General features: G+C 41.2%; 2 protein-coding genes and 2 non-coding genes across 4 annotated transcripts; all 4 read right to left on the reverse strand.

The window, feature by feature from the left end:
* Positions 1-2,767: 2,767 nt before the first annotated feature.
* TRNAT-AGU (transfer RNA threonine (anticodon AGU)) lies at positions 2,768-2,841 on the reverse strand. Its single transcript has one exon. It is a non-coding gene; the product is annotated as a tRNA-Thr (tRNA).
* Positions 2,842-3,059: 218 nt separating this feature from the next.
* LOC112937482 (egg cell-secreted protein 1.3) lies at positions 3,060-3,743 on the reverse strand. The gene has a single exon (XM_026022257.2). The coding sequence runs from the start codon at positions 3,676-3,678 to the stop codon at positions 3,259-3,261; it is 420 nt and encodes a 139-aa protein (XP_025878042.1). The 5' UTR covers positions 3,679-3,743; the 3' UTR covers positions 3,060-3,258.
* A 477-nt stretch (positions 3,744-4,220) lies between these two features.
* On the reverse strand, positions 4,221-15,367 carry LOC4351603 (uncharacterized). The gene is made up of 16 exons (XM_015762904.3): positions 15,080-15,367; positions 11,776-14,908; positions 10,767-10,820; positions 9,898-10,662; positions 9,509-9,811; positions 9,081-9,416; positions 8,892-8,967; positions 8,693-8,796; positions 7,849-8,406; positions 7,402-7,758; positions 7,230-7,311; positions 7,035-7,138; positions 6,388-6,879; positions 5,840-6,274; positions 4,961-5,347; positions 4,221-4,853 (listed from the first exon to the last, which is right to left on the reverse strand). Exons 1-16 carry the CDS (start codon positions 15,197-15,199, stop codon positions 4,567-4,569), a joined length of 7,593 nt encoding a protein of 2,530 aa, XP_015618390.2. The 5' UTR covers positions 15,200-15,367; the 3' UTR covers positions 4,221-4,566.
* A 4,802-nt stretch (positions 15,368-20,169) lies between these two features.
* On the reverse strand, positions 20,170-20,990 carry LOC112937497 (uncharacterized). Its single transcript, XR_010738660.1, has 2 exons — positions 20,815-20,990; positions 20,170-20,690 (listed from the first exon to the last, which is right to left on the reverse strand). It is a non-coding gene; the product is annotated as an uncharacterized protein (transcript).
* Positions 20,991-25,406: the final 4,416 nt, after the last annotated feature.

A 25,406-nucleotide genomic window follows, 5' to 3' on the forward strand; every position in this document is an offset into this window, starting at 1 on the left:
TCATTCACAAAATCCCCAAATACATCAAGCTGCATTTTCTATCTCCAAATACATCACAAATCATTCACAAAATCACAAAATCATCCCTACAAATTCATTCACACATCACACAGATCAGGAAAAGAAATCACATCGCACAGATCGGCCGCACAAATCAGAAAAAGAAATCCACATCGCCCAGATCGGCCGCACACATCGTACAGATCAGGAAAAAAAAACCACATCACAGAGATCGGGTGCCGGCCGTCCGCCGCCTCGCCGGCCTCCGGCCCGGCCGCCTGGGGAGCATCGCCGCCCGCCGCCTCGGCGGCCGGTGCCCGCCCGCTGCCACCTCGGGCTCTGCCGCCCGCCCGGGGAGCGCCGCCGCCTCGCTAGCCACCTGCTCAACCGCCCGCCGCCGGCCTCGTCGCCCACCCGCCTCGCCTGCCTCGCGGGCCGCTGCCTCGGCCGGTCGCCTGCCCGGCCGCCCGCCGCTCCGCACCCTCCCTACTGCCGTGCGCCGCCCGGCCTCACGTGGGAGGAGGAGGAGGAGGAGGAGGAGGAGGAAGAGAAGAGAAGGGAGAGGAATGTGAGAGGAGAAGGGATGGAGGAGGATAAGGATGGAGAAGGGATTAATGAGAGGGGAGGGGAAAGAAAGGGGGAGAGACCGAGGCGGCCGGGCGGGGCAGTGGCGCCAGCTCGGTTGATTTTTTTTTTGTCCCGGTTGGTATAAACAACCGGGACTAAAGATCTATCTTACAACCGAGACTAAAAAAGAATTGGGGTCTAACTCGGTCCGATAACTTTTTGAGCCGGGACTAAAAATGATCTTTAGTCCTGGTTGGTGTTACCAATCGGGGCTAGATCAAAAAAATTTTAACCGGGACTAAAAATAATCTTTAGTCCCAGTTCATATTCAAACCGGGACTACTGTGTATTTTAGGCGACTGAGTAAAGATGGTTTCTCCACCAGTGCGGCGTTCTCCATCGGAGACCTCGTCTACTCAGATGAGCTGATCAAGAAGACGCCGCCGCAGCAGCTGCCGCCGCTGAAGGCGCCGACATCGCCGGTGCATAGCATCGTCGACGACGAAGTCGTGTTATCTGGCCGAGGTTAAGTCGATTCATCCTACTAGTATAAACATGGAGCGTCACATGGTCAGCGTCAACGTGAGGAGGAGAGAGGTTTTCGCGATCTTCGAGTATCCTTCAGATAGATTACCTCCTCCTCCCCTTCCTCCTCGCATCATTCCGAGCAATCTGAGTTTTTATTTAAACAAAACATTATGATCAACAACCTGATTGCTAGCATCACCGTCCAAGTAGCTAGAGCTGCTAGATTTTACTTCTGTAGCATCGAAAGTTAATTGTCCTTACACTTTAATCTGCACACTAATAAGACCCTATTTAGATGGGACTAAAACTTTTAAGCCCCTATCACATCGGATGTTTGGACACTAATTATAAATATTAAACGTAGACTATTAATAAAACATATCCATAACCTTGGACTAATTTGCGAGACGAATCTATTGAGCCTAATTAATCCATGATTAGCATATGTGATGCTACAGTAAACATTCTCTAATTATGGATTAATTAGGCTTAAAAGATTTGTCTCACAAATTAGCTTTCATTTATATAATTAGTTTTGTAAGTAATCTATATTTAATACTCTAAATTAGTGTCTAGATACATGGACTAAAGTTAAGTCCATGAATCCAAACACCACCTAAGGCTAGATTTTAGTTCTGTAGCATCGAAAGTTATTGTGCTTATACTTTAATTTGCACACAAATAAGGCGGCCGCTGCCTTGTTTTTATTCGTCCACCTAATACAAGTGGAAATGAATACTCTCTGTATTTTTAACTAATGAACGTCATAAAAAATTAAAATGACGCACGTAAAAAATGGTACAACTGTCTTAATTTTCTATAACTGCCGGCTGATCAAATCAAGTGATTGAGTTTTTTGTTTGTAAAAGTTTTATTACAATTTTTTGCTAATATGTATAGCACTGTTGAAAAAGAATGGAGGAGATCAATACTAGTACGAGATAGTAACATTGAGCTAAGGGGTCTCACTCGGAAGAGAGATACAAGGGGTCGATGATGACTGAGGAGCATCTCGCCGATTTATAAAGTGGTTGTTTGGAACTCTATTAGATTGTAGAAAAAAACATTTCGATTCTACTAAATGATGTGAGGATACATATACTTAGAAATACCCATTTAATATATATTATGATAGGTGACTATGAGGTTTATATTCTAACTGAACATGTAAGGACACTATGATAGGTTTTTGAATTTAGCTCTCCAAAACGCTGGTAATAAGTACGGAGTAGATACCTCCACTGGGTAATTATGCATAATTCAGGTATGTATAGCACCTAATTAACATTCTCTCTGAAGAAAATTTCAGTTAATACCATCTGAATAGATTTCTACCATGGTCGGTGGTATACTGGTATGACGACATAGGCAATCGATTCTGCGATTGTTGATCACCTCGAATATAGGGTACAGTACGAAAGAGGGAACTATTTAGATGATTCAAAGCGATTTGAAAAGACCAGAGGCGTTGCAGCATTAGAAATTCAAAGTTCAAGATGAAGATTAACTAAAAGTGAAGATTCGAAAAAATAAAGAAAAAAATTCAAAACGAATTTATTTGAAAAGACCAGAGGGGATGCTGCATTGGATATTAAAAGTTCAAGATGAAGATTAACTATAAGTGAAGATTTGACAAAATAAAGAACAAAATTCAATAACGAAATGTAAAAAATGCTTTCGTTGAGAGTCGAACTCAAGACCTCCCGCTTACTAAACGGGTGCTCTAACCAACTGAGCTACGAAAGCTTTTCGGTTTCCACAAAAAAAAAGTAAATCTCAAGTCCAATATTCCATTCACAGTGAATGAAGAATATAACATCCACGATAATCTTCCATGTAGGACGTATAAACTCGACATATTCGTTTCCCGCAAGTTCATGACGAAAGCCTAACAAGAAACAAGAGCAGAGAAGATACGGAGAAATGTTTGGCAGCAAAATTTGCCCGAAATGCCCTCTCTGGCACATATGAGCGAATTTCATTTGCGTGGTGAAACCCTGAAATCGAATGCAGTTAATGGATGAACAGAACGGATATACTGAAGTCACGCTTCAGAGTTCAGATCTTATTCACGTAGAAGAAACGAGTAATTCACATGAACGCCCGCAACGCGTTCAGATTTCAGATTTCACAGACGTGTTCGTGCGCGCGCGCCACCGTCCACTACGCGGCCGATGGCGCCGGCGACGTGGAGTCGGCGGCGGCGGCGGCGGCCTCGGCGTCGCAGAGGCCGCGGAGGACGTCGGCCTCCTCGGCGGTGAACCCGACGGCGGCGAGCATGGCCGGCCAGCAGTCGCGCGTCGCGGCGCGCACGGCGCGGCAGCACCCGGCGCCGAGCTGCGTCGTCTCGCCGTTGAGGAAGAAGAGCACGATCTCGTCCGTGCACGACCGGAGCTCCGCCACCGCGCTCCAGCACTCCACCAGCCCTCCGCCGCCGCCGTCAAGCCGGCCGCCGAGGGGTACTGCAGGCGAGAAGGCCGCGGCGCCGGCGTTGACGCGCGCGGCGTCGGCAACGGCAACGGCGGCGAGGGCCTGAGCGCTGACCACGACGAGGACGACGGCGACGCTCAGCAAGGACGCCATTGCTGAATGCTGTGCGATGTATGTTAAGTGGACACGATTAACTCCTGCTAATTGCTCACACTTATATAGGATAATATGTTAAGTACGTACTTAGTGGTAACGTAAGCTCGCGGGGGACGTAATTAATCGAATCATTAGCTGACGGCGCGCATGCAGAACGGTGGAGGCAAAGGGATTAGATTAACGGATCGTTAATTAAGATGAGCAGATCACATGCTCCTGGTACTGGTACTAGTAGTGGAACTTCAACGAGTTATGAGTTAATTATTGATTAGTGCGCTTCAATTAGTATTAGCACATTGCAAAAGAGTAACGGCAACACTTATGATGCATCTATAAATTTAGATTCACATACAAGAATGAATCATGCATGTATGATCGATTGCTTATCAAATGGTTCAGGATACTGACAAATATGCAATTGCAGCAGTCAGGAGTCAGGTAACTCGAGATAGCGTACATTATTCTTGCAACCTGAAAGGTGCACCAAGATATAGAGTGCGACATAGACATGGTTACTCTCAGAGTAACAAACAAAGGAATGCTTGCACCACACAGCCACAATCCATAAATACCATTCTGTTCGAAATACTTGAATTAGAGTACATAAGAAAAACCCAACACCACGTCAATGATTGAGTCTAGAAAGAAGGAAAAAGATCATCATGCGGATGATTTCTGAGTCAGTTCCTTCTTGGAACAATAAAACAGCCAAAACACACACGGCCACTTCGTCACTGCACAGCAGAGTAGCACACACAGTGGAAACAAACACCATATCGTGTTACATTTCCTATCTGTTGTCAGATATATATATGCTCCTATTCTTCAACTCGACGTTGAACCTAAATGCTTACCAAGAACAGCAATGTACCATCGGTTGCTGCCTCAGTGGCCCTCAGGCCTTCTGCCAATCGGCTGCAGCGGTCGCCTTGATGAGTTCTTCGCGACAGAGCGATCAGGGTTCGGCTTCACAGGCCGGTCTGTTTTGATGGCAAGCGTGTTCTCCCTGTTCCTGAGAAGGGCAATTGCAGATTCACTCAGGTTGTCGACTTGCTTCGTGCTAGGGGCGTTCATAGCAATGTGGCTTGGTTTAACAGTGCTGGAAATTTTGAAGCTCAGAAGCTTGGTGCTGATTTCATCTATGCGCCTTCGCCCGCTAGTTTGGCACAAAACTGGTGTGTGAATGAGAAGTGGAGTCAGGACAAATATGGACAATGGAAATGTTCAGTTGAGAAATTAATTCAAATCACTGTGCGAAAACAAAGAGATCAATACTGACCTGCTGATCTTGGAACGCTGTCATCCTGATGAATGGCACGCTCTTCAGGAGATTTAGGTGCAGATATATCTTCTGGAACTGGAAGCGACTTTCCAGGGCAAGATTCGGTATGAACACTGATGTCTTCCTGACAAATTGCAGATTCCTTGAGAGATACGGGAGCAGATACGTCATTTGGAAGCTCCTGCTCATGTTGATTATTACTCGCCACAGGTTCAGTACTAAACATGTCAGCAGTGTCTTCATCACAGCTATCGTTGTGTCCTCCAACGCTCACCAGGTTAGGGTTATTATGCTGCCCGAATTTAAATACCAACATTTCTGCAGGAGACACCAGCGTAGTTTCCTGTTCGGCTCTTTCAGTTGGTGAAGGTTCAAACATGTCACCTGCAGGCATGCATTGAATTGGTTGATTTTCATTATTCTCAATTTTGTAAGGTACTCCCTCCGTCCCATAATATAAGGGATTTTGGGTCGATGCGTCACATACACCAAAATCCCTTATATTATGGGAGAGAGGGAGTATTATGCAATTATCCCAAGTCATTGAGTAATTCAACTAAAGAATTAGAACCCGGTTGTACTTTCAGCACAAAACAAGACAGAGTTCTATTAACACCAGAACCAAGCTGAGTTGAGCGCACATATTATGACAACGATAGCTAGACAACATGCTAGTACAAAAATCTGACAAGTAAAGCTGTAAAAACCCTCCCAAGATGTTCATGGGGTCATGCCAATAGAAAGTGGATGCTGGAAATATATTAAGCATTGAAAAGGTGTGCACTGAGCAATGGAAAAACACAATTTAAAGATTAACTTCTTGCTCAAATCCTGCATGAAAGTAAGAGACAAGAACAAGTAATGAACATTACTGACCTACTGATCCTGAAACGCTGTCATCCTGGTAATCTTCAGGAGATTTGGGTCCAGGCATATCTTCTAGAATCGCCTGCCCATTGCATGAATCCATACAGGCACTGCAAGGTTCTACTAGAGATTTTGGAGCAGAAAGGTCATTGAGAAGCTCCTGCTCATGGTAACTGTCATCCACAGATCTGTTATCAAAAATGTTCCCAGTGTCTTTACCACCGCTAAGGTTGTGCTCTCCATCCAGCTTAGAGTTAAGCTGCACGGCTGTAAACACTGACAATTTTGCATCTGGCAACAGAGTAATTCCACCTTCTGATCCCTTAGTTGATGCAGCTCCACTCAAGTCAAATGTTGGAATGCATGGCGTCACTTGATCTGCCTTGTGCTCGTTTTCTTCTTTACAGTCCACTTGACACCTCTGCTCATTTGTTTCACAAGATCCTGGGATAAAAGATCTCTGAATTATTAGGCAATTCACATAGCAAATCTTGCTAGGCAGTAGACAAGACTACATGTCCACAAAAAATCTAAATATATCTTATAGAAACACTGACCTACAACACTCTCGCCCTCAGAAAAGGCAGATTCTTCACGAGCCTTGGTAGCAGATTGGTCATTTGGAAGTTCCATTTCCTGGCAAGAATCTATCTGACCATCTGCAGGAAAACGGAATATACTATACCTCATAAATTCAGTATCTGAAGAGTCCTCGGTGTCTTTAAAGCCGCTAAGGTCGTGCTCTGCAAGTTCATCACATCCTGGCTGAGGGTTAAGCTTTTCATCTAGCAATTCTGACGTTTCTGCAGCTTCTAGCAACATTGTTTCATTTTCTGAAAATTTAATTGATACAGCTTCAGAAAAGGGACTTGAAGGGATGCCTGGGAGGATTTGATCATTGCGTTCACTGCATAGCACTTCATGATCATGATGGAACACATCTGGTAATTCCAACTGTGAAGGGTTAGAACTTGGATGTGCATCATCAAAAATTTGGCTGCTTCGAGGATCGCAAATCTGAGGTCTACTAAAAGGAGAAGCATGTGTAGCTGCAACAGGAGAAGTGTGTATTGTTAGTTATAGGGACAGATTACAGATAGAAACCTGCTACAGCAATCCAACAAGTAAAAGACGGATGTTAACAAAGCTTTCTTCTATATGTACTGTAAAAACAGAGCAATGAAGCTGTGGGCCTGGGGCTTACAAAGTTCACTGCCATGTGATTCCCTGACGGGGGTATCAATATCTGAAGACATGACCTCTATTTTCTCTTCCTTCTCACAAACCAACTCGGAAGAAATAATCTCCCTGTAAAGAAACATCCCATGTTTAAAGAGTAGTCACATACTATTTATGGTATATGTTCGTTTACTTTTTAAAAATAGAAAATACAAATTACCTTTCTGTCTGATTCACATCATCTGCTAAATCTAACTGGATAGGCGCAACCCATCTTTTTTTGTGGCTGGCCTCCGAAAACTCTAAAAAAAATGCAATATGATTCAGTTCTTGTCTTGCACAGATAATATGGAAATATTAAGAACAGGGCAATAAAAGATAAATGAAGGTACCTTCTTGCTCATTAACTTGCTGGCATGACGAAACACAACTGCCGATCTCTTTGACGATCCCTAAATTTTCATGGGAACCTTCGCATCGAACAGGTTCTGCAGAAACAGGTTTTTCAACTCGGCATTTACCATGTGAACTATTTGATTCATCCACTTTGTTTTCAGCACATGGAAAGCCAGCATTGTCCTGTTGTCTGGACCCATCCATGTTTTCCTCTGAGAACAGCGACTGTAGACCAAAAGGCGAGTGCTTGGAATTTGGTGTTTCAGCACCATTCTTCAGCGAAAACTCCAATAAAGTTCCTTGAAGTTTACAATCTGGAGTTGCTAAATTGATGGCTGGCTTCTCAATTATACCTGGCACATTAACCAAATAAGTATTGATAGTACAAGAAGGCAAGAAAAGGAGATAATATCAGAATGTATAGATAGTACTGAGTTACTGACCCTCGATTCTAAAAACACTGTTCCCTAAGTACATATCAGATGCTTCGAGAGATTTGTCCACTGGAATGTCATTCAAACCCTCATGTTGCTGGTAATGATCCATAGGACAATCTTGTGGTAAACTATGGTCACATGGATTTCCTTTATCAACAACATTCACAGTCCCTAACTCCAAAATGTTAGTACTTTTTTCAGCACAGCTAATGCCAGATTGGCCAACTTGTGTGCTCTCTAGCTCAGAGTTATGCTGGTCATCTTGCAAATTCAATGTTTCATTAGCAGGGAGCAATGTCAATCCACTTTCTAAACCATTAGCAGTGGCAGGTACAGAAATATCAATTGTACTGACTCCTGAAGGAACTTGGTCTTCCATGCGCTTATTGCATTTCTCATTGGGGCCCAGATGCACTCCCATATTGAAAAACAATGTTGGTTCATCCAAGCAATCAGTTGATTCTAGCTGGGATATGTTAGAACTGACATGTACATCATTGTCATTGGCAGGGACTATCACTGAGCTGCTCAGAAGAGCATCACTATTACCCTTAGCATCCTTAGCTGCAAGAAGCGGTAAAAATTAGTCACTGCGAACAAATATAAGAGTAAACTATTGATATGTTCTAAAAAGATACTACCTTTGTCCCATAATATGGCAATCTAGTACCAGGTGAGACATATCCTAGTACTACAAATCTGGACAGCTAGGATGTATCCCATCTAGTACTAGGTTGCTATATTATGGGAAGGAGAGAGTAACACATCTCCTAATGTGTAAACAAAAAAATATGGCATTTATTGTCATTCCTAATCAGAGTAATTGAACAATGTTAACAAAAGGACTTACAAGATCCATTATCATCTGATTTTTCACAGAGAGTACTAATATCAGTAGAATGTACACGATTGCAGACTTCACCCTCATAACCAATTCCCTGACAATTAGTCGTCCTGTAAATTGCAATTTCATCCCGAAAAAAATCAGCCAAAAGTTATTTTCATAATATATGCACTTTCAGTGGTTCCAGGGAAGAAAATGCACTCACTCCGTGCAATTTGCATCCTTGAATAAACCTAACTGACCACATTCAACCTGCTCTTCGCAGCTTGCCTTTGATGACTCTAAAAATGTATCATTCAGTTCACATAGGCATGGGTCAAACATATGAACACATCAGGATATATTTGTACAAGGAAATTATAAAAGAATAATTAGTCAACAAGTGTAATCTCACCTTCATTTCCATTACCCTCTCCACTTTTAGTAACTAAAATAGAATCTACGTGAGCGCCATGATCTTCAACTGGTTCTAGTACAGGAGTTTGGTCATCAATATTTGATTCATCAACTCCGTTTTCTGAATGCACTCCTGCAAAAGCAAGTGAAACATATCCCATAGTTTCATCCATGCTTTCTTGCAAAGACATGGACTGTGGACTAGATGATGATTGTTCAGCAGTGGGTGAGCCTCTCTTATTCTCCACTGAGTGCATTACTACTTCGTTGACTAAAGCTTGTTGATGTTTACAATCTGGTATTGCTGAACCTGGCGAAGGCTTCTCAAATTTACCTGGCACATATTTATGCATTCCTTAAACAACATACAGCCTAATAGTACAACCGAACAAATCACTATTTGAAGATTATATGATGGTCCCTTACCTTCTTCTGCATCACCCTGCTGAACTGGTTCCAGAGCTAGCTTATTTTCAGGGCTATCTGAAACAAGCCCCACATCCATTTCTGTATGGATACCATCTGATTCCATATGAAGGCCCACAATTATGTTATCTAAATCTTTTTTGCCATCAGTTTCAGCAGCAACAAATGCACCATTTGTTACATTACTTCCTCCGCGCTCTTGTGCATAAAGTGATCTTTGCCCAATCGAGGGATTTCTTCCATATGATGAGCAGGCACCAATGTCATTCAAGGGTGACAGCATAATTTTATCATAAGCAACACCTGCATGAAGATGGTAACATCAAAAGAAGCTACAGCTATCAACAAGAATCCCTACTATGGTAAATTCATAATTTCATGTACAATACCTTGCTCCACATCAAGTGCATTGTCACCTTCTCCAATAAGTTGTGCAGCAGCATCTTCCAGATCACAATCCACTCTCGTGTAGAAAGTAGAAGTTTTGAAGCCAATGGACTTGTTTCCACTGTCAACTTTTACAGCAATATTCTCATCATGTATAAAATTGCATTGTTGATTACTCTCTTCTACAAAGAGAGAATTCAGACCAAATGAAGAATGCCTTCCATCTGACGAATTGCTTCCGCTGTTAACTTTTACAGCAATATTCTCATCATCTACCAAATTGCATTGTTGATTACCCTCTTCTGCAAAGAGAGACTTCAGACCAAATGAAGAATGCCTTACATCTGACGACTTGCTTCCACTATCAACTTTTGCAGCAATATGCTGAACATCTATCAAATTGTGTTGTTGATTGCCCTCTTCTGCAAAGAGAGACTTCAGACCAAGTGAAGAATGCCTTTCGTCTGACAACTTGTTTCCACTGTCAACTTCTGCAGCAATATTCCCATCATCTATCATATAGTGTTGTTGATTACCCTCTTCTGCAAAGAGAGACTTCAGACCATATGAGGAGTCCATTCCATCTGAAGAGCCTCGCTCAGCATTAATTTCAATTTGAAGCATACTTCCGTGCTCAGCAGCATCCTCTACATGAAAATTTGAGGCCAGTGGACTCTCTCCCTTAACAGTGCTGAGGTTTTTGCACAAATCATCACCTTGATTGCTTTTTTCAGAAGCAGCATCACTGTGGACTTCTGGACATTTATCTGGTATATGTGGGGAAAATAGCAAATCTATATTAAGCAGCTATGCAACACTAGTGTTGCCACAGTATGTAATGCACAAAAAAAAAGGTTTATCAGTTACCAACCAGCTTCTTTATATCCATTACTGCACTGATGATAATTTACATCTGATCCAAAGGCTGTTTCAAAATGCAAGAGAACATATCTTAGAAAGTAACTAAATGCAGAACAAGTAGCAATGGGTTACTGGATGGAGACAATATCAATTGGAAAATTCACTATCAACAAATCAATACTCTCTCCATTCCAAATTGATCTACATATTTCATAGGTACACCAAGACCAAAAAAAGCTAATAACTCTCTCATACTATATTTACTCTAGCAACAAACTTGATGCATGCACCATCTCCAATATTTCCTAGCCAATTGCAAATCAAGATATTGCATGTAGGTTATAAATACTTGTGTGCATGGATGCATGCATCAATATCCATTTACTCCAATGCATAAATAACGAATAGACTTAATAAATGAACACAAATATGTAGATCATTTAGGAATAACCTCAAAAAAACTATATGTAGATCAATTTGGAATGGAGTGAGTAAATAATTGGATGTAGTTACAAATCCATGATCAAGCAGAATGAAAACTACTCTCGATTATCCAAGAATTTTTTTAAGTGTTTCATGCTCTTTGGGAAGTTCCATTTTCCCATCATGTATCCTAACTTTTGGCCAAACTCTTCCTATGATGATGCGCTTAACCTCTGATCAAAAACTTTCGTATTTCACACTGAACTTGTGGGTTCATGTATTTCTAATAATTGGTAATAGTCGGTATTCAATTGAGTCCATAGGTTTCTGAAATAGTGTAAAGGAACAAGAAGTGCTAGCATAGTGTGTGTAATGGCTAAATCTTATAAATTAAGGAACTTATGTGAATTAATGCATGTCCTCACATCATGAATATCATTTCGACATGATAAATCGTATTCTACAGCTGCTACAGTGGTGTCATGAAACTGTTGTGAAGCAACATCAGTGAAACCACCTAGGATTGAAGCAAGATTCACATTAGCTTGTCCTGTTACAAACCCCTAATGAAATCAAAAGAAAAACAAGAAAAGTACCTTCTTCAGCTTGTTTTCCTCTCTCATCATTCACAGTAGGTAAATAATTTAATTCGAACTCAAGAGCTTTGAATGAACCATTATCTGTTTCATTTCCAGGTGAACCAGAATCAAATAAAGATAGAGAAGCATCACCATTCTTCATGCAAGTCCTCTCAAAGTCGTGCTCAGCCAGAGTGCCATGCTCCAAGACAGTAGCCACAGCGCACGATAGAACTTCTGCAACAGTCATTGATTTAGAAGCTACAATGCCATCACCAGACAAAGCAATATCCACATTTTGAATGTCATCGGTACCCTTCACAGCAGTCCAGTTCGCAATATTACAAGCATTGGAGTCATTTACAATAACTAGTGCATCAGCATCACTAGTACAAGGCGGTAACTGATCGACACTCGAGAGTTTAGACAAGGCCCCAAGGAGTTGCTCTGGTAAAGTAATGATCTCATTTTTATCTGTGTGATCTTCAGCATCTAAAAGGGGTAAAGCAGTGGCAGAACTAAGTTCTTCTGCAATAGCTGCTGGATTATCTAAATCTTCCAAAACCTCTTCATTGGAATTGGCATTCAAAGTTTGTGCGACAGCAGCACCCAAATCAGCCTCAGCATCATCCAGCAATACTTTGTTCTCTGATGAAATACCAGCACGTGAAACTAGTTCTGTGATACTTGATGATTGGCCCAACTCCTCGGAACTTATTCCAGATAAATGGATAATACTTTCAGTTCTAAGGTCAACATATTCATGTGCAGTATCACTAGAATCTGACCCATGTACTTCTGAATTCACCCACTGCTCTCTGTGAGTCTCTTCTACAGTGGCATTATCCCGATTAACTTCTTGGGTGCTGGCACTGGAATCATTGCAATATTCATGACAACCTTCATTTCCATCCTGTGTTGATTCCCTAACAACCATATCATCAGCATCAGCATTTGACTCTTCGAAAGAGATAATTTCTTGCAAAGCATCTGTCGTACTCTCCTTTGCACAAGGTCCTTCTGAAGCTGGAGTTTGTACCTTCTGTTGCTTCCTGGATTTTTGCCTGTCAGAAACTTTTGTATTATTACCGGATGAACATGACATTTCCATTGAAGTTCTTCTCCGTTTTCCCAATTTAAAGCCACCCCCATTACTTCTAACAGGTTTCTTTGCTTCCAGCTGTTTCGCCACAGCTACACCTACAACAGTTCTGACCAATTCATCATGGTACTTGTTCTCACTATTGGGCATATTTGGAACAACAGATTTCCGCGTTGATCTCCTGACATGTACTTCAGGATTCGTTTCTGCTGCAAGACCCTTTGTCTCTCTGTCAAACATTATTGGCACAACAGATTTTCGTGTTGTCCTTCTAGCAGGTTCCTTTATTGCTAGTTTCTTCCCAGGATCGTTGCCCTTAGAGTGCTTATGTTCCTCATCCCTGACCATCTCACAGTCATCCATCTTCTCATCATTGAGCATATTAGGAAGAAAAGATTTACGCTTTGATCTCCTAATATGTGCTTCAGGCATCATTTCTGTAGTTAGTCCATTACTCTCTTTGTCAAGCATAGCGGAGACAACAGATTTCCGAGTTGATCGCCTAACAGGTCTATTTTCTGTTGGTTGCTTCACCAGGACATCTCCTCTAACACTTCCATGCATACACTTGGTTCCTTCCTCAAGCAAGGTAGAAACAACAGATTTCCGCCTAGATCTTTTCAAAGGCTCAATTACTTCTTGCTGCATTTCTGTAGGTAAAGCTTCACCACTGCTCTCGGAGAGTGAAACTTTGCCAACACTTTTAGCTATCTTATCCCTGCCCCTTCCTGTTTTCCTCTTTGTCAAACCAGCGTTCTCATCTTTCCTGACCACAACATTTTTCATGCTAGTCTTAGCAGCATTGTGCATCAATGGCTGGGCTGTTTTCAGGCCCTTGGCATCTGTCTGTGCTCTACTCACATTGTTGCTTTCTGAAATTGAATTAATTAACAACAATTCATTAGCCACAGATTGTCGTCTGCTCGACCGCCTCAATTTTGGGCCAATACTGGGATCATGAACCATTTGCTCATCTTCTTCCTCAACAAAAGCAGAAGTTTGATACTGAGTAGATGGTCGACAGGACAGACTCTTATTTTCCAGCTTCTTGCAGACCTCGGTCTCCATCATCACATTGTCTTTAACCTGAACAACCCTATTCCTCAAAGATCTGGTACTAGGAGCCACATTTGCTTGCACCACTGGAACTGTTGGAGGCTCAACATCCAAGTGAATATGTTCTTTCTTCTGTCTTTTGTTCTCGAGGACAATGGGTGACGCGATATCAGTTACAACTGAACTTGATCTTGTGCTTCTGGTAGATACATTCACCTTAGCAGCCTTCTCCACAATAGGATCCTCTGCCTTCCTCCTGCTTCTCCTGCAGTCAACAACAGGAGGTGACACCGTAGTGACACTTGTCGACCCTGACCTGAGCTTTCTGCCATCATCTTGAACTTCAGCACAATGTTCCTGAACCTCAAGACAAATCTGCTCATTCACATCTCCTTTCCTCTTCCTCCCTCTCTTCTTCTCAACAACAGGAGACTGCACGACAGTGACCGCCGTCAGGAGACAACTCGACCTCGTGCTTCTAACAGAAACTCCATCCTGCACACTGACAGTAATCTCCTCACCAACATCCCCAGCCACCTGCTTCTGCTTCTGCCTCTGCTTCCGCTTGTTGTCAACTGCTTCTCCTTCCTTCGCCCCATCTCCTTCAGCACCATCAGCATCACTCGAATTCACCGCATTTCTCCTAGACCGCCTCCGTGGGGCTTCTGCGGCAGGCTCTCCTTCAGCAGCAGCATCACCACCAACACGAGCACCCCTGCGTTGCTTCCCCCCTCCTCCACTTCCTGCTTCTGAATCAGTAACCACCTCCCCGGCCTTCTGCCTCCCCCTTGTCTTCGCGGCAACTGGCGACCACATCACCCGGGGCCTCCGTCCCCTCCTCCCCCTCCCCCTTGTTTCCATCACCTCCTCCTCTTCCTCCAAAGCAAATGTCACCGTCTTGGCCGCACCAAAACCCTCGCTACCGCCGCCCGACCGCTTCATGCATCCCTTCCCCACCACCACCCCGACCGCCTTCTCCTCCGTCGCGGCACCCTACACAAATCCAAAACAGAAAAAAACAACGATCAGCATCCTCCACCATCTCCATTTCTCCGAACTCGGAGAGCGCATTTCCGCAACCCACTAGCCACTCCACGAAACTAGAACTCGAGATCGAAAGCGAGGGCACGATGGTTGGATGGGTGGGTGGGTGGGAGTCCGTACCGAGAGGGTCGCGGCGAGGCGGGCGACGAGGGCGGCGTTGGAGCCGCCGGCGGAGAGGCCGTGGCGCTTGCAGAGCGCCTGCAGCTCCCGCCGCTTCATCGACTCGAAGTCCATCTCCATCCCTCCTCCTCCTCCCCCCCTTACCGCCGCCGCCGCCGCCGGAGATCAGCACGGTCCGGCGAGATCGTCGGCCATCCGCCGCGCCGGGGTTCGCGAAATTTTGGAATTCTCCGCGGGTTTTTTTTTTTTGTGGATTGCTTTTGTGGCGTTTGAGATTTGAACTGTTGCGCGGGCGCGTGTTGTGAACGTGCCGCGGGTTGGAGAGTGGAGACTGACCGGTGCGCCCGGGGAGCGGGGCGTTGCGCGTGGGGACCACGTGGCAGTGGGAGCGGGGGCGGTGGCTTCCTGGGGAAGGAGGGTCGCTTTGAATTTTCGGGTTTCGCGCCCAGTACGGCGACGTGGGGGAAGAGCTGGATTAATGGATAAGGTATTTAGACTGACATAAGGGGTCCAGTAGCCGAATGCCAAATGTTGGTCCCACATGTCAGTGGGGGAGCTCTTCGGTACCCGTGTAAGACCGTGGGCCCCACCATAGGCGGCTAAATGCTTCGCGTACTCTCATTCGAAGTAGAGGAGCGGTTCGTGTGCCCATGCACAATACTCTAACACCTATTTTATTTTTTGTTTTTTCAAAAGTCTAAATTCTATTTATAATTATCATGTGCTAAATTAAATTATTGATTTGAACCTAAAAAAGTCATTTTAGTACTTATTGGTTGTATGTTCGGTGGTGTTATTACATTGTGAATGAATTAGTTGCTCCATAATCTTGGTGAAAGAAAAAATAGGTCTTAGTTAGATTTTTGGATGGAGGGAGTACACCACAAAGGATTTTTTTTGGTGCTGTTTTGTGAAACTTTGTGTCAAAAAATTGTTAAAAATCATTTTTGCAACGTGTTTTTGAATTCTTAATTTTCATTTATGATATATAACAAATTATTTGTTCCATCAATTGATGTTTTAATACTTCACTTCGTACCCAAAAGATAACAGTGTGGCTGAGTGGTAAACCAATGAAAATTAGTATTAAGCCGGATCCCAGCATTCACAGGCAATAAGTCATTTATCTTTTTTCTTATTTCATAGGAAAAATGTAGGATTCATGATTTGGCACTGTAGCAGCATTTGATTCACAGGATTTGGGCATAGGAAAGTTAGAGGAAATTTTCCTTTGGAGCTCATTTCACAGGGAAAACCATAGGAAAGGAAAACATCCACCCTAAACTTCTTTTTTTCCATCATGTGAGCGTAGGATCGATTTAGTAAATGACAAACCTATGCATCATTGTTGTTCTTTTAGAGGAAAATGGGCATTGTGATGTTCTAGATAATATCAAAGTGATATGTATTAATATATACTACCTCCATTTTTTAATAGATGACGTTGTTGACTTTTTCTCACATGTTTGACCATTCGTCTTATTCAAAAAATTTATATAATTATACTTTATTTTCTTATGAGTTGTTTTATCACTCATAGTACTTTAAGTGTGATTTATATCTTATATATTTGCATAAAATTTTTGAATAAGACGAATGGTCAAACGTGTGAGAAAAAGTCAACGGCGTCATCTATTAAAAAATAGAGGGAGTAGTACTTCCTAACATTCTCTTTCATGTGAAATTCTTATATACCCTTTCGAACGATTAGTAGCACAAATTTCCTAGGTTTTGTAATTCATTCCTACATGATTCCTATATTTTTTCTATTCCTGTGTTTTTATGTCATACATTTCAAAGGAGCCCTAAGGCTGAGTTTGATTCAGCTACTTGTCTAAGCTATTTCCTTTATTTGTAGGCTCTTTTTCTTCTAAATTGTTAAACTGTGCATTTTGTGTAAAAACTTTATATATTGAAGTTTCTTCAAAAAAAATAATGAAATAAATCTATTTTGTAAGTTTGTAATAGTTAATTAATCACTCGTTTGTGTAAAATTCCGACCACCTGAACCGCATTGCCCAATTCATCCGATGGGCGAATCCACTTGCACATACCACCTCACTTAACTTTTATCTCCACTTTATGTAAAATGATTAACTGAAAGGTCCTTATGATTTGATTCTATCCTTACAAAACTAGCAATGTGATATTAAATATTCACGCATAGTTCTCACGAGCCGCACATGAGCCATCCAAATTAGCCCAGATATCACAACTAATGACCCGTCTTGTTTTACGTGAAACAAAATAGCCTAGGCAAACCAGAGGTTTCAGACGGACCTTAGCACTATGGCCTTTTTTTTTTTTTTTGAGAATTACACAGCACAACACAGTTCTACAATATTTATAACATAATATTACACTGCTTATTGCCTACTGAAATATTTTTTAGCACATTTTGGATGCCCTTACTCAAACATCTTCTCATCCTGATCTTGCCATTAACTACCCTCTCAGCAGTCAACCCTAACCATCTCTAATTCAATAAGGGCATCGAAGTTTTTTTAATCAACCCTAAATCTTTGCTAAACAATCTAAAAATGGTTGTACTAGGCTTTACTGAACTTAGACTCCTCTTTTTCATATTCAAATGGAGGGAGTATTATGTATTAGGAACCTATGTAAAATGTTGGTGAATCCATTGGTCTGTATTCGCTAGTCCCTTCCATACTTCCATTCACCGATGAAGCTAACATTCATTTCAACAGCCATTCGGCAGATGGCGTTTTCATGAACACACGCCACAAAGATATATCGAACTACTTACGCAGTAGACTCTACATCAAAGCTTTGTATGGTTCACGCCAAAATTGAAAGTTTGGTTGAAATTGAAATGATGTGACGGAAAAGCTGAAAGTTTGTGTGTGCAGGAAAGTTTTGATGTGATGAAAAAGTTGGAAGTTTGAAAAAAAAACTTTGAAACTAAACACGGTGCAAAAAAATGAACTTAAGTCTTGATTCAATAAATTTGCTAAACTCAGCTGGCTCAACTTTGGTTGTTGTCTTGTGCTGTGTTGCGCTTATTTAAGTTGCTGCAAAAATAAAAAAAATAATGTTACAGATATTTTACATATCAAACTAAGTTTAAACATAATGTGTTATCCCGTTGTTGCATTCCTCCTATTAGTTATATTTTTCAAATTATGATGCTATTATTACCATTTGAAACAAAAATAAAAAAAATAATGAGAGAATAGCTACCTTAGTCCCTAAAGTTTCTCTGTAAGATCAGTTTAATCCCTAACCTTTTAAATAGTCCAAAAAAATTCTTAAACTTTATCATAAGGCCTAGAATAGTCCTTGGGTCCACCAAAATCATCATATGGATATGCTATGTCATTGTTCATGCAAAATCTATGATGAATTGTCCAATTTACCCTTACGTATATCATAGAAAAATAAATATAAGGGTGAATTAGACATAACTAATATAAGGGTGACTTGTTTGAACAATATGAAAGATTAAAGACTAAAATGACTTAGGAGCGAAACTTTAGGACCATATTGACTATTCTCCTAAAAATAATTTACCTAATGTTGAAGCTATGAACCAAACGGAATTATCATAATCACTTCAGACCATATTCACTAGTTCATTCCTTGCATTACTTGGCGGATTCACCATCCAATGACTTCAAGGAAGCAGATCCTTTGATTCAATTGCATCGTTGGCATGTGGATCCCAATTTACTAGCAAAGCAGAGTAATTAGGACCAACGTTAACATAAAAAAAAAACTAGCCCATGCTACATTAATCGATCATGATAGTTTTATTCTAGTAAATAAGGGCATGTTTGGCAAAGCTCCAGCTCTAGAGAGGTGGAGCTCATGCAAACAGCTCATGCAAACAGTTTTAGCTCCACCTAAAATGGGAGTGTAACTGAGTGGATCTCTCTCATAAAATGAACTAGAGAGGTTGAGCTGGGTTTAGATAGCTCCACAACTCCAGTCCAAACCCAACTCCTTAAGTTAAATTTAGGAGTTAGAACTGTACCAAACAGACCCTAACAGTTAGCTTGTATCAATTTTGTCTGCATAAAACATAAATAGTTTATATAGTTGTATGGAATTTATGTATGTTTGTTTTCTCGCTAGGTTTGCTCATGATATGCCAAATATACACCTGATAAGTTGGGAACCGAGTGCAGCCATCGATCCACATTTGGTTTGCAAATATGCCGTCCATCATATCATTGCAGCAAATTATCTACTCCATGTATCTGAAGATATGTTTTCTAAAAAAAAACTTCTTGCATTACTTAAGCCAATTGTTCTAAACTATTTTAAAAGTTTACTTCACAGAATATTTAATTTAGGCCTGGTTTAGTTCCTAACTTTTTCTTCAAACTTTCAACTTTTCCATCACATCAAAATTTTACTACACACAAACTTCCAATTTTTCCGTCACATCGTTCCAATTTTAATCAAACTTCCAATTTTGGTGTGAACTAAACACACCCTTATTCTCATGATGATGTAGATAACCCAAGACAATAATCCAGTCAATAATCTATATCCACTAGTGCGGAACAACTCATCTATGTCGGCGAGAGGCTTCTTCACGAACTAATGGTCAGTGACGCTTAATCTCTTAAGCAAACCTAATCTCCATCAGGCAACAAAAAAAATATGGCATAGCTCTGATATTTGAAGTAATTTCTCAAGGCAAAATGTCTGATATGATGTCCTTTTCCCCCGATAATGTTCCACACTTCAACTTAAAAACAGGACTTCAGTAACTAATATATGGCCGGTGAACTATTGAGAAGTTTCTGATACAGCTTCAAAAAACAGTACTTCCTCCGTTTTAAAATGTAAGAAAACTTTCTAGCATTACCTATATTAATGTGTGTGTGTCTATATATATATATATATATATATAGTCTTACATTAATTAGCAACTCTGATGTTTGGTATCAATGTTCAACCACAGAAAAGAGAAAAGTCCTCCAGTGGCTATTGAGAAGTTTCAACTTTCAATGCACTACTGACTACTACTCTGATCTCAGTTTCACACAAAGATTTTGCCAAATAGATGCCAGAAATAATTTGCCAGGACAATGTACTGATTAAGCTAACCAACAGATAAATTTAGCTCGAATTAGTTGTTAATTGTTACTATCAGTTAGGAGTACTACACAGGTACATCTTGTCCGATTGTCCCCAAAAACAAAAACTGAAGATCTAGCTAGATAAACTTGATCGAGACAGATCTCATTACCTGGGACTTGTACTTGTCCTAAACCGCACCGACCTTTGCTGCAGTTTTGCACGATCTTACATTTAGACAAGAGCAATGCAACACTTGATCTTTTCTAACGAGCAAAATCACCAAACCAAAATGCCCATTTGCTAATTAATCAGTTTGCTTGTGCAGCTAGCAGGAGGCATCCCCCGGCGGATTCCCAGCCAGCCTCTGGCTTCTCTGCCTCACCTCCATCCCGGCATCCGCCGCCGCCGCCGCCACCGCCGCCGCCTCTTCCTCCTCTAGAATAAACTTCACCTTCTTCGTCGGCCCAGATCCCCCGCCGCCACCGGGCCGCTTCAAGCAGCCCTTCCCACCCCACCTCGCCGCGGTCATCTCCGCCGCCGCCGCCGCATCACCACGCCCCTGCATTGCATTGGATCAAACGCATGCAGCTAGCTAGCGAGCGCGTAAGAATCAATGGAGGAGCGAGTCGGAGGAGGGGTGGTGGTTCGATCGGTGCTCTAAGCCGCTGCGAGCGCGTGCGTACCGGGAGGATGACGAGAGCGGCGAGGCGGTCGGCGAGGTCGGCGCTGGAGCCACCGGTGGGGAGGCCGTGGACCCTGCACAGCGCCTGGAGCTCCCGTAGCATCGCCGTCGTCGCCGAGCGCGTGATTTGATTGCCGCCGGAGTTGAGCGCGAGAAGATGATATGCCGTTGGATTTTGATGAGAGGGGGTAGTAGGCATGCCTTTATTGTTAGCCAAGGCTTCTGGGAGAAGGAAACCAAGCCATACAGTAGGACTATACGGACATGGGCTCATTAGTTCCCGAACGAAAATTCTTGGCGTTTCACGTTGGATATACGGATATATATTTAAAGTATTAAATATAGACTTATAATAAAATAAATTATAGATTTCGCCTAGAAACTGTAAGAAGAATTTATTAAGCCTAATTAATCCGCCATTAGCAAATGTTTACTGTAACATTACATTATCAAATCATGACACAATTAGACTTAAAAGATTCGTCTCGCAATTTACACGCAATATGTGTAATTAGTTTTTTTTCTATATTTAATACTCCATGCATATGTCCAAACATTCAATGTTACAGAGGCTGTGTTTAGTTCCACACTAAAATTAGAAGTTTGAAGAAATTGAAACGATGTAACGGAAAAGTTGGAAGTTTGTGTGTGTATGAATGGTTGTGGCCGAGTTTAGTTCCAAAATTTTTCTTCAAACTTCCAACTTTTCCATCACATCAAAACTTTCCTACACACACAAACTTCCAAGTTTTCCGTCATATCATTCCAATTTCAACCAAACTTCCAATTTTAGTGAAGTGAACTAAACACAGGGTGTGTTTAGTGAAGTTTGGTTGAAATTGGAACGATGTGATAGAAAAGTTTCAAGTTTGTGTGTGTAGGAAAGTTTTGATGTGATAGAAAAGTTAGAAGTTTGAAGAAAAATTTTGAAACTAAACTCGACCAAAGTTCGATGTGACAAAAAATTAAGAATTTGAAGAAAAAAGTTATAATCTAAACATGGCAGGGTGAAATTTTTTTCTTTGGGTACTAAACAGGCCCATATATAGGCTACCAATATCCCAGAAAATGTTTAATAGGCTTCCCTGACGTCATGTCAAATAATGTTTTTCTTTATTTGGACCATCATTTATTACTAATGTTTTTCTTTAGATTACCTTTTTAATCAATGTTTTCGTTTTGAATAAGGTAATTCTGCTTCTGTAACTTTTTGGTACTTTGTATCGTTCTCCACTTTTTTATTCATCTACATCCAATTTTTATATGTCTAAAAAATATTGTACATTTAGTTGTGCAAGTTTATTAATATTAATAAGAGGATTGCTAGAGCACGGGATTCCGTTCTAACGGGATACTTTATAAATCTAATCCCCCACCTACCGTCTTCCCCATGTTAGAGCTCCCACGTTGCAAATAAACAATCAGTGTAGCTCCTTGCTCCCACCAGTCATAGCAACATCAGAGGAATGATGAAGGCAGCGATGAGAGGAAGGGAGAAGAGAAGATGAGACAATGACAGATTGACGGGGACTTGCCAGTAAGGCAGACAATGACATCGCGCTCTCCTTTCCCATGACTTGACCCGGTACTTCATAACATAGGTAACAGACCCGATACCTAAATACTATGCGCATGGTAACTGAGCGTACCAACTGGTACATGAGGTACCAGGCAGGCTACCCCAAGGTACTAGACCAGACCATACCCTGGTATGGTACCTGGGTACCATGTATGATACCCAACGTATAAGACCCCGAGTATCAACCCCCTAATACCTAAGGTATCAGTTTGCGACGTACCTGTGCACAGCACCGGCGAGTAGAAGTGATGGGTTGGCAAGGAGCAAGAAGAAACCCAACTCCAAGGTAGCCATCTACATCGAGACTAGCCGTCTCCACCCTCCTATCGACGCTAAGGACCTCATCCCCCTCGGCCTCACCGCCTCCCTTTCCTTCTGCTCACACATGACAACCCCCAACCTCGCTTCCATAGTTGGCTCCCTCCTTTGCTCTAACCCCCATGCCCTTGCCAACCTCCGCTATCTTATGTGCTCCTGATCCAGTGTATGAAGGGAGAAAAGATGATAGAGGATGTCGTCGGTATTGGAGACGATGGTCAAGGAGTTGAGGAGAGGGAGGAGGAAGACAAAGTGCTCCTGCTCGGTGGGGGAAACATATCTAGGGGAAACGGATCTAGAAGATATGTAAAGTTCACCCTGTTTTATCCCAATGCCTTCGTGCCCCTGACAGGATTCCGTGTATTAGTTTTTCTGTAATAAGTAAGAGCCATACTTGAGTTTGTTGATATGCTTGAGAAAAAAGTTGGGGTGATCCAAAGTGAAAGAAAAGAAAGATTACTTGACCTAAAGGAAAATATTGTCTGAAGGGTGATTTAAAGCGAAACACGGTTAGTAATAATGTGGTCAAAAAAGTTTAATTGAACAATTAATACTCTTAACACCTTTTGAGTATAATATTTTATCACTACTATATCCGTCCCATTTTATGTGCAGTTGTGGATTTCCGTGTCCAATGTTTGACCGTCCGTCTTATTTTTTAATATAATATATTTTTTAAAAAATATTAGTCACATATAAAGTACTATTCATGTTTTATCCTCTAATAACATTAAAAATACTAATCATAAAAATTTTTAAATACATAAACTGTACAAAAATGCGGCCATTCTGGGATGGAGGTAGTAGTTAAATATGATGTTGGGGTTATGCTTATTATTGTGCTCAAGCATCGCTTGTTGAAAATACAGGCCATTTCTCTTTTTCCTCTACATCCATATCAGAAAATAATTAGGTCAAAGCATTGTTTAAACAATAAGCTTACCAGACACGGTACTTGGCGCAGGGTTTACAAAACCGTGCGGTTACCATGGTTGTCACGTACGGTAACCTTTTTAGTTTTTGGAACCACAGTATATCTCGCGATAACCATCAAACCGTTGGGCGGCGGAAACCGTATCCCATACAGTTTGGTAAATCCTGGCTTGGCATATCTCTTCTTGCTCAAAGACGGTTTTCTCTTCTTTTTTGTTTTTGACACCCGTTTGGGTTTTTAATTGAAATATAATTTAATAGTTTTCCTGCTGGTTTAAGTTGAAAAAAACAGACACAGTTTACATATGAGATTTGAAGACAACATTTAAATGGCAAAATAGGATGTACTCATTGAGAAGACAACTCATTTGTCTATTTCCTACTCCCTCTATCAAAAAAAAAAACTCAACCTTGGTGAGGACTAGGCATCATGTAGGACAATAAATTTGGACAACCCTCTGTCCAGATTCGTTTGCCTAGGTAATATTCTATCCTCACCAATGTTGAGTTTTTTCTTGGACGGAGGGAGTATATGTCATTCTTGTCAGAGAGCAACGAGGGTGAGGCACCCTTTGAATGTGAGGTTGGACGTTGAGTACTTATGTCGGGTCATTACCTTAAGGGTTTCGCATGATTGGGAAAAAAGAAGGAATAGAAAAAACACAGAATTCTAACATGAATATAAATTTAAAACAAAAGATTGCAAAGCATAGGAAAACACAGGAATAGCCATTTGATTGGACCACATGAAAAACACAGGAATCGGTTGAGATAGATAGACTCGAATAAAATTTTCCAAGAGGTTGGAACTATTGCTAAGTTTCCTCCAAAATTTACGTGCAATGAGCCATTCCGTAGGAATTTTTTAGGACTTGAAAAGCTTTAATCCTTTGAATCAAATGACCACATAAGAAAATTTCCTATACGATTTGAATCTTATGAAATTCCTACATAAAATTCTTTGATTCAAAGGAGCCATAAAATTAGATTTATTTGAACTTTTACCAGTGTCTAAGATCAGGATGATAGGAACGGTGTCCACGATCGTTTAAGATGGTCGGTAATTCATATAAAGATTAATAATTCAATAAAAATGACCTATAGTTAAATTTAGAGTAAATTTCACTTTGGGCCATATTTTATTACCGACATTTCACTTTGGACACTCTTTAACCAATGATTTCACTTTAGATAGGGTAATCTTGCCTCTGTTTCACTTTGTACACCGGACTCTCTTCTCAACCATATGAAGGATCTCGGTTACATCGGCTCATACTAGTCAATTAACTCTAAGAGCTATATGTAAAACCATTTTCTTGGCATATGATAAAGTTGGATGTAGATGAATAAAATATTTGAAGGTAATCCATAGTGCCACAAAGGTAAAAATACCCGTCCAAAGTAAAAACATTAGTTAAAGGGCGGTATACAACAAAACATCGGTAATAAAAAGTGGCTCAAAGTGAAATTTACAAAGGTATAAAATAGAGTGTACAGGAGTACATAAGTATCATTAATAACTACTATCCACTCCTTTACTCCCAACTTAAATAATTATAGAGTTGAAGTATCTAGGCCCCTGGTGTTAATTTTGGTAATTAATGACAAGCGCTAATTGTGGACTAACCGTTGTCTTTGAGCTATACATTTTAAGTTAGGTCCACGTCATATCTGCGCATGGATGATTATCGATGGATTAAAATTGACGGCGCAAAGCAAAGGGAAAGAAGATGGTAAAACTAGCGCTTTAATTTAGAATTGAT

The sequence above is a fragment of the Oryza sativa genome, chromosome 12 (genome assembly GCF_034140825.1).
Source record: "Oryza sativa Japonica Group chromosome 12, ASM3414082v1".
NCBI classification, from domain to species: Eukaryota; Viridiplantae; Streptophyta; class Magnoliopsida; order Poales; family Poaceae; genus Oryza; species Oryza sativa.